Raw genomic sequence first — 14,584 nt, forward strand, 5'->3', positions numbered from 1 at the left:
TTTTCCTATTTTATAACTTTCTCTTTTGGCTCAAAGCACTCTAGCTCTCTCTCTCCCTTTTCTGTAAATTGTGTACTTTTGTACTCAGGAAGATGCTGTTTGAAAACCAGTCTAATTTAAGTGACTGTTAAGTAACCCTTAAGTTTATGCCTTTGTGTTTAAATTCAGACACTGGAAAAATTTTGACTTAGCAGTTATACTGATTTCTTGAGTTGGTGAAAACCATCTCATAAAGACAACTTTTCCCCAGTTAGTTGACTGCTTAATAAAAGTCTAGGTTAATATAATCTGCTAAGATGAACAAGTGGTTTTAATTCTACAACACAAAACAATAAAAAACACGCACACAATTAGCTTCCAATGGAAAAATGCTGCATGTAATTTAGGTAATGATGCAATTTCCATGAGATATAAGAAGGTTCATCTTCACTGAAGATGAACGGGCACTATACGCTAATATTTATTAAAAAAAAAGTCCAATTTGGGGGGAAAGATTTGAGATTTCATCTGAGGATGTATTTAGTTGATGTATCCTGAGATCAAATTATAATTCATATTTCTAGGGAAAAGACAAACTGCATGGATATTACTGACTACATCATTAGAGTCACAATTTTCCTTAAAGGGAGAACATAAAAAATTCAGCAGTTGAATATCTGTTTAGGACCACGAGACTCCTACAGCTGGAGCAAAAGACAAATCAATCAATAAGCATTTATTAAGTATTAAGCACTCCCCATGAGCCAGGCCTTGGCCCCAGTGCTAGAGATTTTTAAAAAATGGTAAAAACAGTGCTTATTTATTTCCAAGGGGCTTAGGTTATAAATGAGGAGATACCATATAAATAATGAGGTACATGCAATATATACAAAGAATACATAGAAGGGATAGATGCTACAGAGGTATCTGAGCAGAATTGTTGAGATGATGAAAAGGGTTTTCCGTGTTTTCATTTGGTGATGGTCCATGGTGTTGGCCACTTCAAATTTGTTATTTGACCCAAAACAATTAATTTGGAAAAGAGTGGAGTGAACAGAGCACTAGACTTATATCAAAAGACCTGTGTTTGAGTATGAGGCCTACCCTGTACTGGCTTGTGATATTGGGTAAATCACTTAACCTCTGAACCTTACTGTCCTCATCTATTAAATGGGAATAATGATATTCTCTCAAAGGATTCCTGTCAGGATAAAACTAAATAATGTTTGTATAGTGGTTTTTTTATCAGACAAAAACCATTTCTTTACCTATAAATCAAGTATTACCATTACCTCAATTGCTTGAAATGACTCTGTCCTGTTCTCCCCCAGAACTCTCTCCCTCAGGGGAGCTCTTCAACTCCCTCCCATGGGCTCAATCATCTCTGTGTAGATAATAACCAAATGGATAGCTATCCTTAATCTTGACCTGACCTCATCCCACAATAACAACTGCAGGCTTGACACCTTCAATTGCAGGTTCCACAGGCACCTCAGATTTAACATGTCCAAAACAGAATTCCTTTTCTCCCAGACCCAGCCCTCCTCTAAACCTTCCCTATTTCTGCCTGATCTGGATGATCACTTTCCTAATCACACAAATTCACAACACTGACATTAAGCCTTGATCCTCTCTTTTGTTCCCTACCCCTCCATCCAATCAACTGCTAAATCATGTCAAATCTGCCTCCAAATGTTTTGCATCATGCCCTTTTTTTCCCCACTCACATAGGGATAGTGATATGGGAAAAAATATTCAAAAACCATAAATATTAACTCAACTTTGTATTCCATAAACTAGAAAACATAAATTACTTAGGAAAGAAGCCACTATGTGATTTTTTAAAAATGCTGGGAAAGCTAAAAAGTAGTATGCCAGAAATTAAGCTCAGACCAACATCACATGCTATATTCCACAATAAATTTTAAATGGATATGTGACCTTAATATTAAAGATCATACCATAAAAACATTTAGAAGGGCAGCTAGGTGATGCAATAGATAAAGCACCAGCCCTGGATTCAGGAGGACCTGAGTTCAAATCCAGCCTTAGAGACTTGACATTACTAGCTTTGTGACCCTGGCAAGTCACTTAACCCTCATTGCCCACCCCCCCCCCAAGAAAAAAGCAAAACAAAACCAAAACAACAACAACATTTAGAAGAAAAGCAGACCACATAATTTTCACAGCTATGGGTAGAAAATGTAGTCTTTTTTTTTTTTTAATTTTGTGAGGCAATTGGGGTTAAGTGACTTGCCTAGGGTCACATAGCCAGTGTTAACTGTCTGAGGGCAGATTTGAACTCAGGTACTCCTGACTCCAGGGCTGGTGCGCTATCCACTGCGCCATCTAGCTGCCCCTAGAAAATGTATTCTTAACCAAACAAGGCATGGTGGTAACAATAAGAAATATATAACTTTAATTAAACTGAAATGCTTCTGTGCAAACATAAATAATATATCTAAGACAAGAAGGAAAGCAGTCAAATGAGAAAAAAAATCTTTCTATCAAATTTCTCAGATAAAGGATTGGTATTCAAGAAATATACAAAGAAAGAAAGAAATACACAGACAATTAACACATATGTGTATATATGTAAATGTTTACACATATACATGTAAATATATACACATATATGACCAGAAGTCATTTCCCATGAGATAAGTGGTGTTCTCAAAATAAAATTTGCAAATTATTTACAACTATGTAAAAAATGTTCAAGATCACTACTAAGAAGAAGAGAAAAGCAAATCAAAACAATGCTGAGATTTTATCTTATACCCAACAAATTGCAACAAAAGAAGGGAATAGTCAGTATTGTAGAAGATGTGGGAAAAGGGGTACACTAGTGACTTGTTGGTAGAGCTATGCACCAATTCAACTATTTTGGAAAGCAATTTGGAATTATACAAATAAAACTGCTAAAATATTCATACCTTTTGACCCAGAGAGTTCACTACTAAGCTTATACCACAAGAGGTCATTTAATAAGAAGAAAATTTCTACATACACCAAAATATTTACTTTCTGTGGTCACAGAGAATTAGAAACAAAGTAGATGCTCATCAGATGGTGAATGGCTAAACAAACATTACATGAATATAACAGAATATTACTGCACAATAAGAAATGATGAATGTAATGAATGCAGTAGCATATAAAGATTTACATGTTTGGATGCAGAGTGAAGTAAGAAGAGTCAAGAAAAGGATATTCACACGATATATACAATATTACACAAAACTACATACATACAGTACATAACAACTTCCACAATGTAAATGGAAAGAACTACAAACCAATCAAAAGTAAATATTGCAAATTTAGAAAGAACAAGCATGGCCCCAAAGAGGAGATATGAGAAGATACCCCTAACCTACTCCTTCGAAGAGATTAGAAGTCCATGGGAATGTAATATTGTATATATTTTTTGATGATTTCTATGTATTGGTCAATTTTGCTGATTTTTTTCCCTTAAGATATTTTTGTGATATAGGATGGCTCTCTGTGAACAGGAAGGGAGGAGATCCTGGAGAAGTTGTATTGGTATAAAAAAGGTATCAATTAAAATTATTTTTAAGGAAGAAACAGCATATTAAATATGGCAGGAAGGGCTCTTAGAGACAACCCAACCATCTCATTTCATAAATGAGATAGATGAAGCTCAGAGGGAATCATTTATCTAAAGTCACAGAGCTAGTCAGAGGCAGAGAAATAGTTGATTAAAAAAAAAAAGACTTTACATTTATTAAGTATAAACCCAATATCCTGTTAATGCAATTCTGAAAGAGGGAACTAAGATTGCAGGTTTTAAAAGGAATAATACTTAAAACATCCAAGAAAAGTTCTTAAGATTCCTCATATGGTATGGGAGCAGCTCTGGATTCTCAAATGCTATACTGATATAGTGTAAGTTCTGGTAAGATCTTTCAAGTGGAAACGCTCTGAGTGTAGATCCTTGTTCAAGAATTATCCTAGCTAAATTTGAAAAGCCTTAATCACCAGAAGGCCGGCAATCAGGTAAAGACTTTTTTTTTTTTTGGTTTGTTAATTTAGATATAGCTTGTGTGCAGTTGTACCAATGGAAGAAATAACCACACCAATGAAATGTTTTAAAATACTGTTTAAAAGCAGATCTTTAACATATTTATCTGAAAAAAAATTGTTTAACCTAGTCATCTTTTTTATTTTTTTAGTGGTGTGGTGATCTTTTTTTAAAAAATCACACACCTGGAATTTAATTTTTTCAACTTTGGTAAAATGATAATCAGATACAACTTTGTAAAAGTACTATTGATTAGGCCCTTATAACACAGAGATGATTTACATCAACATGGATTCATCATAAACAAATCTACATCATCTCATGGATGAGTACTACAGGAACTTACTGCCTAATTTTGTCATTCCGAGGTCCAAATTTTGGTCCAGATGGGCCCCTTCTGAAATCAAAGTAAAGAGTAGACATTAACAATGATTATTCTTTTAAGAGACAAAACCTATAAATGAAAGCCTTATTTTAAATATAGCTAAGTCATTTCACGTAGTAAAATAGCATTTTACTTGCACATCTGGAGTTGTACCACACTTAATTTATTCTTATACTTCATTCATATTCATTGCTAACCCAATCTAACACAATTCATATTAATGTTATCATTTCTAGGGAATCAGATGCACATAATTATCATTAATTATTCACTGTTGCTTCTAGTAAATGGATTTCAAAACATCAGAAGGAATAAATCATAAAATATCAGTAACTGTTAAAGAGATAATGAATCATCAAAAAAGCTGAGCAACCAAAAATATGCCCCAGGAAAAGGAAAATTCACCACCAATTTTTTTTCCGTATAGCAGGATTGTGCAAAGAAATAATTCCTTCCAAAGATTAAAAATTTTAAAATGTGTTATATTTGATTACTAGTTAGCATGAAATTTCCATGACAGTATGGTAGATACAAATATGGCAACACTATTCAAGTTATCTCTTTAATATACTCATAGTGTATTTCATCTTTACTATTCCTTATTTAACTATTTCTTAATACTTTTCTTGATATTACAAGTAAATCTGGCAAATTCTAGTGAATATATGGGATAGGGCAGGTGCTAAAGGTCTTAAAACATATCCAAAAGCTCATCTTCATATACCAACATGATTTGTACTACTGGGTGGGGGGGAATCAGAAATAGCTTAGTGATGTTCATTGTACATGTCTATAGAACTTTAAAAAATCCTCCATAAAGCTGTATCCATTTCCCTTAAAACTTAGACACACCAGATCTATCTTTCTTTAAAACTCCTACTAAGGCTTCTCTGAACCATGAATTCATCCCCAAAGTCTCCTCAATACAAAGACTTTCAGAAGATGGTAGGATGAGAGTTGCAAGGGAACAAAGATCTTCATATCTCTCTCAAAAATAACTGAAAAAAGAAACAAAACTGCTAAAAATCCAGACAAGAATATGTGAATTTTCCCCAAAATGAGTAAATCAAAATGTTCCAAAATAATACAAATAAGTTGCTAATCAATTGAAATAAAGGTTTTAAAACACTAGAAGCAATGAACATGGAAAAATAAAATAGTACACAACTATCTCAAGATCCTCAAATGGACATCACATTTAAGTAAGAATTGATATGGGCAGAAAATCGCAAGTGGAAATAAAAACATATAGCAATTTTTAAAGATCTTGGGAGGAATTAATGCTGTAATTGAATGGTCCTAAAGAAGATCAGAAGGAGGTAATTTTAAAAAGTTGTCAACATGGAGAAAATAAATAGAAAATCTGAAAGTATTAACAGATAAAATCAAGAATTGCAAAATATTGACCTTTATAAACTAAGGTTACTCCCCCAAAAAAGGACAAGTGAAATGTACAATGGAGACAAAAACATTCGTGACGGTGAGATTAGCAAAACTAAAAGAAGTTACTAGAAGGTACTAAAATTAAACAATATTTATTTGCCAATTACCCCAAGAATGGTATAAAACACATTTCATTTCTTCATAGCAAGGGGCTTTCAAAATACTTACAGGAAAAAGTCTTCTTCTTCATCTGAATCTTCTTCCAAAAGATTTCTCTGCAAAATAAAACATTTTAATAAAGCATTTTATAAAATATATTTTGAGAAATGGTACAATTATTTTTCTAGAAAATGTAACTTTATTTGTTAGCCTTCAAACTTTAATATGTTATGCATCACAGATATAAGTCCAAAATTTAAACAAATTTCCCCATAACTCCCTGCATTTAATTAAAAAAAAAATTAAATATGACCCTAGTAAGAAAATAAGCTTTAAAACATTTCTTTGCCAACGAGATTTCTTTCTTTCTTTCTTTCTTTTTTTTGCAGGGCAATGAGGGTTAAGTGACTTGCCCAGGGTCACACAGCTAGTAAGTGTTAAGTGTCTGAGGCCAGACTTGAACTAAGGTCCTCCTGAATCCAGGACCGGTGCTCTATCCACTGCGCCACCTAGCTACCCCAAGATTTATTTCTAAATGCTTGTTTGAGTTCTATTGTCAATAATTAATTTCTATGCAAGTGTCATTTCCAAAGACTTCATAGAAAACCTATCTCTAATTATTTGGCTAACACCCTAGAGTTTGATATGTTCTAGGAAATAAATTGCCTTCTGTTTTATAGAACTCCTCTTTGGGAACTGCCTTTAGAGCCTGCAACATGTCTTTTAGAAAGATGACCCTTGGGGGCAGCTAGGTGGTACAGTGGATAAAGCACTGACCCTGAATTCAGGAGGACCTGAGTTCAAATCCAGCTTCAGACACTTGACACTTACTAGCTGTGTGACCCTGGGCAAGTCACTTAATCCTCAATCCCCTGCAAAAAAAAAAATGAAAGAAAGAAAGATGACCCTTAATGGTGGAAATTTTTTTTCCTTTGGAGTTCATTTGATATTTATATCTTTTGTCTTTCATTTGACATTTATAAACAGCTATATCTTCTGAGACAAAATCCAGTGAATGTGATCTATGAGCAATGTGCACCTCTATCTTTTCTTTTTTTTTTTTAAATCTCAAACAAGGCATGACCATAAAAATCACAAACCTGAATTTTTAGTTCCCTAAACTTGCAAAGACATTGTTCCAAGGGAAGAGTACACATGTTTTCTGAAGTGTTGGAGGAAGCAGTATTAGATTGTGTATATAGTCAGAAAAGATAACCACTTTAAAGGACAGTACTTTTTTTTCATACAAGTGTCTGGTATAATTGATTAAAGAAAAATAAGTAACACTTTTAAGACACACCTCAAACAAATAACTTTTTTTTAAGGCAAGTATTAGACTATTTTCTTGGAATGCTATGTATTGCCATTTAGTGATTGGGTGACTTAAAGTTTATATTTGGACTCACCCATGACTATGTCACCTTGGGCAAGTCACTAAACTCCCCAGTAATTTTTTTTTCTTTTGATAACCAGATAACTAAAAGAATTAATATTTGTATGATTTTTTACAGTTTACAAAGCACTGTCTTCACAATATTCCCAAGGTAAACAACAATGCAAATATTAGTATAGCCTTGGACAGGTGAGGAGACAACTCAGATAAAGTTCATGGTTACATGGCTGGTAAACAGTGGAATTAGGATTTGAACCCAAGTCTTCTGAATGCAAGTCCCTGTCTTGTACTTGCCAATGCCAACAATACATAGAGTTCCTTTGAGGTTTGCTAGGTCCCGGCCGTCTATAAGGAAGGTTCAAGAATTTACTGTTAAATCTGCACAGCTGCAGGTTTAGAAGAGAAGCCAACGTCTGACCTGTACTGCACTAGATAAGAACACTATGCAGAACAAGAAAGGTATCATTTTTTATACTTGCACAAAGCAATAACTTTAGGAAACACTTGTCTCCTCAACTTTCTGCAAAGTAAATTAGCAGACACTTAAAAAAAGTCAAATGACTTTATCTGACATAGAATTACAGCATTTTTAATCCAGATGAGATCTTTAAAATCATGTAATCCAACCCCTTCTTTAGAAAACTGTGGCCTTCAAAAGTTAAGTAAAATGCCAAAGTCCCAGAGATAATCAGTGGCCCAAGAAAGCTGTGACTAGAGTTTCTCTCCTACCTTCTAGTCTGGCGTACTCTCTACTATGCCATACTACCCTTAGATGTAGACAAAATATCAGCTAAGTTCTGATAGGGAATTACTAGTATCAATATATAAAGATCACATTTTTCAGGAACATAATGAATCAAGCAGCTGGCATAAAACTATACACTGTAACTAAACATTATAATCTAAAATCAATTAAGATTCTCTATATAATAGAGGATTGAAAATGCAAATGATTATACTGTTTATTATCTAGGTGATGCCTTAGTATATTATTATTATTATTATTATTATTATTATTATTATTATTATTGCAGAGCAATGAGGGTTAAGTGACTTGCCCAGGGTCACACAGCTAGTAAGTATCAAGTGTCTGAGGCTGGATTTGAACTCAGGTCCTCCTGAATCCAGGGCCGGTGCTCTATCCACTGTGCCACCTAGCTGCCCCTTGCCTTAGTACATTATAAACCTTCAGCAATTTTGCAAAGCTGAAAGTAAATATTTCTCTTTTTTTCTGAATAGAATTTTATTTTCCAAAATATATGTAAAAACAAATTTTGACATCAATTTTTTAAAATGTTGTGTTCCAATGTCTCATCCTCCCTCCCTTCCCACCCCCCAACCACAAGAACTCAAGCAATTCAAAATAAGTTATATATGAGTAGTCATGGAAAACATTCCCACATTAGCTAGGTTGTGAGAGAAAACAGTCAAAAAACAAAACTTCAAATTAAGGAATGGTCAAAAACAAATTTAAAAAAATGTTTCCATCTGTTTTCAGATACTATCAGTTCTTTCTCTGTAGATGGGTTGCAATTTTCATAAGTTCTTCAGGGTTATATTGGATCACTGCCTTGCTAAAAATAACCACATGCTTCCCAGCAGATCATCTTACACTATTGCTGTTATTTTGTATACAGTACATTTCACTCTGCTTCAGTTCATGTAGGTCTTTCCAGGTTTTTCTGATAGTATCCTGTTCATCATAACCTGTATATAACACCTTAAATTTGACAAAGAATTTTCTTCATTTTAGCCCAGCAAAGTAGGCACCATACATTTTGCCAGTATAATCAATTATCATAACTATTTCCCTCCATCCTATTCCCTTCCAATGATATTTACTCTATTTTCCATCTTCTTTTAACCTATTCCTCTTCAAAAGTGTTTTACTTCTGACTGTCCCCTCCCCTGCTCTGCACTCCCTTTTTTCACCCTTCCCTCCTACTTCCCTGTAGGGTTAAATAGATTACTCCTCTCAATTGGGTGTGAATGTTATTCCCTCCTTCAACCCACTCTGATGAGATTAAGGTCTTTGAGCTAATTCTGTGTTCTAAATTTTTCTTCCTCCCTCCCTCCTCAACCCTCCCTATGAAATCAAGCAATTCAATATGTCATACTTATGCAGTAATGCAAAACGTCTTCACCTTACTCTAAAGTGTTTTGCTTTTTACTGCTCTCTCCCCCAATCCACCCTTTAATCCTTCCCCTCTTCTTTGGCCCCCCACCTTATCTCCTTCCCCTCCCTCAGGGCAAAAATATATTACTATACCTACTTGAGTATGTATGTTATTCCCTCTTTGAGCCAATTCTGATGATATTAAGGTTCACTCACTCCCCAACTCCTTCCCCCTCTTCCCCTCCCCTCTATAAGCTTTTTTTCTTGCTTCCTTCATGTGAACTACCTCTCCCCAGACTGTCTCTCCCCTTCCTCTTCCCCCAGTCTATTCCTCCTACACCTTAACCCTATTTTTTTTTTAGTTTTTTTTTAGTGAACCTTAACCCTATTTTAAAGATGTCATCATGCATTAGCTAGGTGGCACAGTGGACAAAGCACCAGCCTTGGACCCAAGAAGCCCCAAACCCAATCTGGTCCCAGACACAAGACACCCCACCCTGTTTGCCTCATAAAGAACAAAACATAAATGCTTTACAGATATCATCCCTTCATATTCAGTTCAGGTCTGTGTCTTCTGTGAATTCCTTAGTGAGAAAGTTCTTATGAGTTTGAAGTATTATCTTCCCACTGTAATGATTGGAGTGACGCCACCTGCTGGAGAGTTACTGTAGAAAAGCTCTGCCATGAGGAGAAGGCATCTGAGGGCAAGCCATGTGGCTTTTCCTTGGTGTCAGGAAGTGATGTTTGCTTGTGGGTACTGTCTATCAAAGCTACCAGCCAATTAGCTTAGAGCTCTGTGTGTGTGGATGGGATGTTCCCAGTTTCACAGGAGGCGATGGGTCCTTTTTGTTCCTGACCTTGCCATGGCAAGTCAGATGATGGGGCCTCTTAGAAATAGTTAGATTTTTACCTTTCTTTCTGATCATTAGATCCTAATGCTCTTTAATAAATACTTAAATACTCTTGCTAAAACTTCTAATTTATTGGCGACCACTCATTAGATATTTTAGACAGTATAGCTAGGATTCTAGCCCCTTACACCATGTAGGAATGTAAACAGTTTGATCTTCTAATATCCCTCATGAAGTCTTTTTCCTGTTTACCTTTTTATGCTTCTCTAGGGTCTTGTATTTGAAAGTCAAATTTTCTATTCAGTTCAGGTCTTTTCATCACAAATGCCTAAAAGTCCTCTTTTCATTGAAGTCCCACTTTTTCCTCTGAAAGAGTATACTCAGTTTTGTTGGGTACATGATCTTGGCTGTAGTCCCAGTTCCTTTGCCCTCTGGAATTTCATATGCCATGCCCTCCGATCCTTTAATGTAGATGTTACTAGATCCTGTTTTAGCCTTATTGGAGCCCCACAGTATTTGAATTCCTTTTTTCTAGCTGCTTACAGTATTTTCTCCTTGACCTGGGAGCTCTAGAATTTGGCTATGATATTCCTGGAGGTTTTCCTTTTGGGATCTCTTTCAGAAGGTGATTGGTGGATTCTTTCAATTTCTATTTTGCCTTCTGCTTCCAGAATATCAGGGCAATTTTCTCTGACAATCTCTTGTGGGATGGTTTCTAAGCTTTTATTTTGGTCATGGTTTTCAGGTAGTCCAATGATTTTCAAATTATCTCTCCTGGATCTGTTTTCCAGGTCAGCTGTTTTTCCAAGGAGATATTTCATATCACCCTCTATTTTTTTATTCAGTTAGATTTGCTTTACTATGTCTTGATTTCTCATAAGGTCACTAGCTTCCATTTGTTCAACCCTAATTCTTAGACATTTTCTTGAGAGAGCTTTTCTATTTCTTTTCCCATTTGGCTTTTCAAACTGTTGACTTTTTTCTCATGACTTTCCTTCATTGTTCTTATTTCTCTTTCCATTCTTTCCTCCATGTCTCTAAATCTTCCTATCTCTCCTACTTTCTCTTCAAAGTCCCTTTTGAGAGCCTCCATGGCCTGAGACCAATTCATATTTTTCTTGGAAGCTTTGAATGTTGGAGCTTTGACCCTGTTATTATCTTCTTCTTCTGAGGGTGTATTGTGGTCTACCTTTCCCCCAAAGAAGTTTTCAATGGTTTTCTGCTTTCTCTGCTTACTCTTCTTGGCCAGCTATTTCTTGGCTTTTAACTCCTTCTTAAAGTGTAGTGCTGCTTCCAGGACACACTGTTTGAGCTACAGTGTGGCCCAGGGGGTTATTGGGCTTCCGAAAGTAAATATTTCTTAAATAATTTCTAACAACAGTCTATTTTCAGTTCAATATGTAAAAAAGATAGGGGTTATACTTATAATGTTTTTCCCTAGAAAAACAAATGGCAATTAGGAGTTCTTACTGCAGAAAAGTTTTTTTTTAATCTTGGAAAACAATGAGAAAGCAAGCACAAATGATCAGTTCTAGAAAATCCCACTCTGATATATGTAATAGATCCCCATCAAGATAGTAGTCATTTATTAAAAAGGCCTTATGTTAATTAGAAAAAGTCTCACCACACAAGCAGTTTGTTGATTTGCTGAACAAAGAGAGAGAAGCAGGTACTGATTATCTGGTTTATTATGTTAGTCAAATAACTCAGATGGCTAGAGCTTAACATAAAGGAAAAACTCCCTAACATTAATTAAGTCTCTCCACAAGAAAATGAAGTAAACAGTTTAAGTGAAGTTAACTCACAGACCACTGTAACTTGTATTATCATGTCTTGTGATGCTATGGGACCAAAGTATTTAGGACTACAAAGAAACTTAATACCATGAGCAACATCAATCACACAGGAAGTAGAATCAAGAGTCAAAGCTAGGTTATATGGCTCCAAATTCATTGGGCGTTCTGCCTATTCCATAGCTATTCAATTCAATAATAATTTTTTAGCATTAGCTATTAGACATGGAATTGGGCTAGGCCTATAAAAATATCTGTCTTTGTATGTGTATATCTCTTTGTTTTTTAAAACAAACAAACAAACAACAATTTAGGTGGTCACCCCAATGCAGAGTTTGGGATCACCAGCCTGTGCCTTAACAATGTATAAATTAAGAGTTAAATGATAAAAAATAGTAAATTATATTTGTGCATTCACACACGAAAAGCTTCTCTTTAATCCTTACTTGATAAGAAAAAGTACAAGGACAAAAATTACAAGGACAGGACAAGTTTTGCTTTGTTGAGCTAAAATCTTTGCATGATAAGGACTTCAATCAGCCAGCTAGATCAATAAAAAGAGATAAATGAATGCCTTCATCTCCTCAACAGGGCTTTAAGTGCCTGATAAAAAAGTAATCTACCTAACAATCCATTTCAAAATGTCTACTTTTAAAATGCTTCATGATTTTCAGATATAAGTGCAATTTTCATGTACTGTTCTCAAAATAGACTAGTAATTTAGGTATTACATAAGCTGCTTTTAAAAATTAGGTAATTATATACCTTTTAAAAAAACTTAAAAAGAATCTCTCAGTATGAAATTATGATACATAATGATGGTAATCTCATTTAAAGAATTTACTGCTCTTGTTAAAGTCTCTCTACATACACACTTTATGTACACCAATAATAAAGAATTAGTCAAATACTTCTTTAAATTTTGCTCCCTAGACCAAATTATTTAGAAAATAATAATAATAACAACTACTATTATTTTGATTTACTATTTTTAAAAGCTTCTTGCAAAGAACTTACCCTTTCACTTTTCACGGAACCAGTGACATCATCATCATTTAGGTGGCGCTTGAATTTAGGAGGCATCTTTATTACTCAAAAAGTTGTTTTCCTGTTCCCAACTTTAAGAGGCAGATATATACCACCTTAAAGAGAAAATCAATGTGTACTGATTAGTTCAACTGATGTGAAACTTTTAACTGCTTCACAGATTTGATAGAGTAAAATCTGAAAGGTTTAACTTTCATAAGACATTTGACCATTTACTCAATTCTTCCCTTGCCCACACTTGAACACAACTTTGTAAAATTCTTCAGCTCTCAAAAAGCAGCCAATTCTCTCAGATTGCATTTAATTCCAAACCCATATTTATCCCTTCTCTGTCCCTCTATCTTACTTTACTGCTTTTCATATCACTAAAATGAAGATCAGATTTTAGTGTTGAATGGGACCTCAGAGATCAGAAAAATAGGCCCAGCATTATTACATATCAGAGATTCAAACTTGCTACAAAGTGAGCCTCGTTTGTGACGTGGGACACATTAACAGTCTAGTGAAGCCTATGAACCCTTTTTCAGAATCCTCCAAAAATTCTGACAGATTATATATATATATATATATATATATATATATATATATATATATACACACACACACACATATATAGAGATACATACACACATACATATATACGTGTGTGTGTGTGTGTGTGTGTGTGTGTGGGCATGAGGAAGGTAAAGTAAGGAAGTAGCAAGGATACAGAGGCAAGAGACAGACCTAGCACAAGAGAAAAGACCAGGCACCACAGGAGGAGAAAGGGACATGTTAGCCCTTGGGAAGCAAAACACTTGAGGTCTTTGAGGAGGCCCACAAACACAATCAACAACATTTTGGGGGTGGGCTAGAGAGGGCTGGTCAGGTTCACAGAAAGGGAGAGAAACAACTCCAGGTCTGGAACTGTGCAAAATCAGGAATTCCTAAAAAACACATGTGAGGTTAAGTCTTAGACACCACATCAATTCAAGGGTACAAGATCTTTCAACGGTACAAGAGGAATCAGAGTATGATCTAAGCATGAAATCCCAAACTAAAAACTAAAGCTGAAGACAGGAGTAATCAGAAGAAAATGCTGAGCAAAATGAGAAGTCCTATGCACTGAGAGGAGCCCAAGAAATAAACAGAAGAGAACAACTCCAGAAGTCCAAGGGCAACCTTGGAGAAAAGAATTTCCCAGCCAAAAGGATGACAAGAGTGCCTCGAAAAAATGAAATGAAATACAAAATAAAATGTTAAAAAAATCAATTAGGGAAAGAAGAATTAATAGCTTAGAAGAGATGATGGTAAACCGTACCCAAGAACTAAATTCACTGTATGGTAGAAGGGGCCAAGCAGAAAGCAATGACACCACAAGAAAAAAAGAAATAATACAACAGAATCAAAAGATTGGAATAAGAGAAGAAAATGTGGTGGTGGTGGTAGTGGTA

The 14,584-nt window shown here is 35.0% G+C and overlaps 1 protein-coding gene across 3 annotated transcripts in view; it reads right to left on the reverse strand.

Annotated features, from left to right (window-relative positions):
- The window catches only part of VAMP4 (vesicle associated membrane protein 4), a 44,211-nt gene that overhangs the window by 21,415 nt on the left and 8,212 nt on the right, over positions 1–14,584 (reverse strand). For all 3 annotated transcript variants that reach the window (XR_006356337.1, XM_044002227.1, XM_044002226.1), the window contains exons 2-4: positions 13,122–13,246; positions 6,021–6,067; positions 4,371–4,421 (exon numbers count right to left, since the gene is read on the reverse strand). Coding sequence is in view for 2 of the 3 variants with exons in the window: in XM_044002227.1 (XP_043858162.1) it covers positions 4,371–4,421; positions 6,021–6,067; positions 13,122–13,187 (164 nt within the window). In the remaining variant the exon portion in view is untranslated. The remainder of the gene's footprint in view (positions 1–4,370; positions 4,422–6,020; positions 6,068–13,121; positions 13,247–14,584) is intronic.

Source organism: Dromiciops gliroides, chromosome 4 (assembly GCF_019393635.1).
Source record: "Dromiciops gliroides isolate mDroGli1 chromosome 4, mDroGli1.pri, whole genome shotgun sequence".
Taxonomy (NCBI): domain Eukaryota; kingdom Metazoa; phylum Chordata; class Mammalia; order Microbiotheria; family Microbiotheriidae; genus Dromiciops; species Dromiciops gliroides.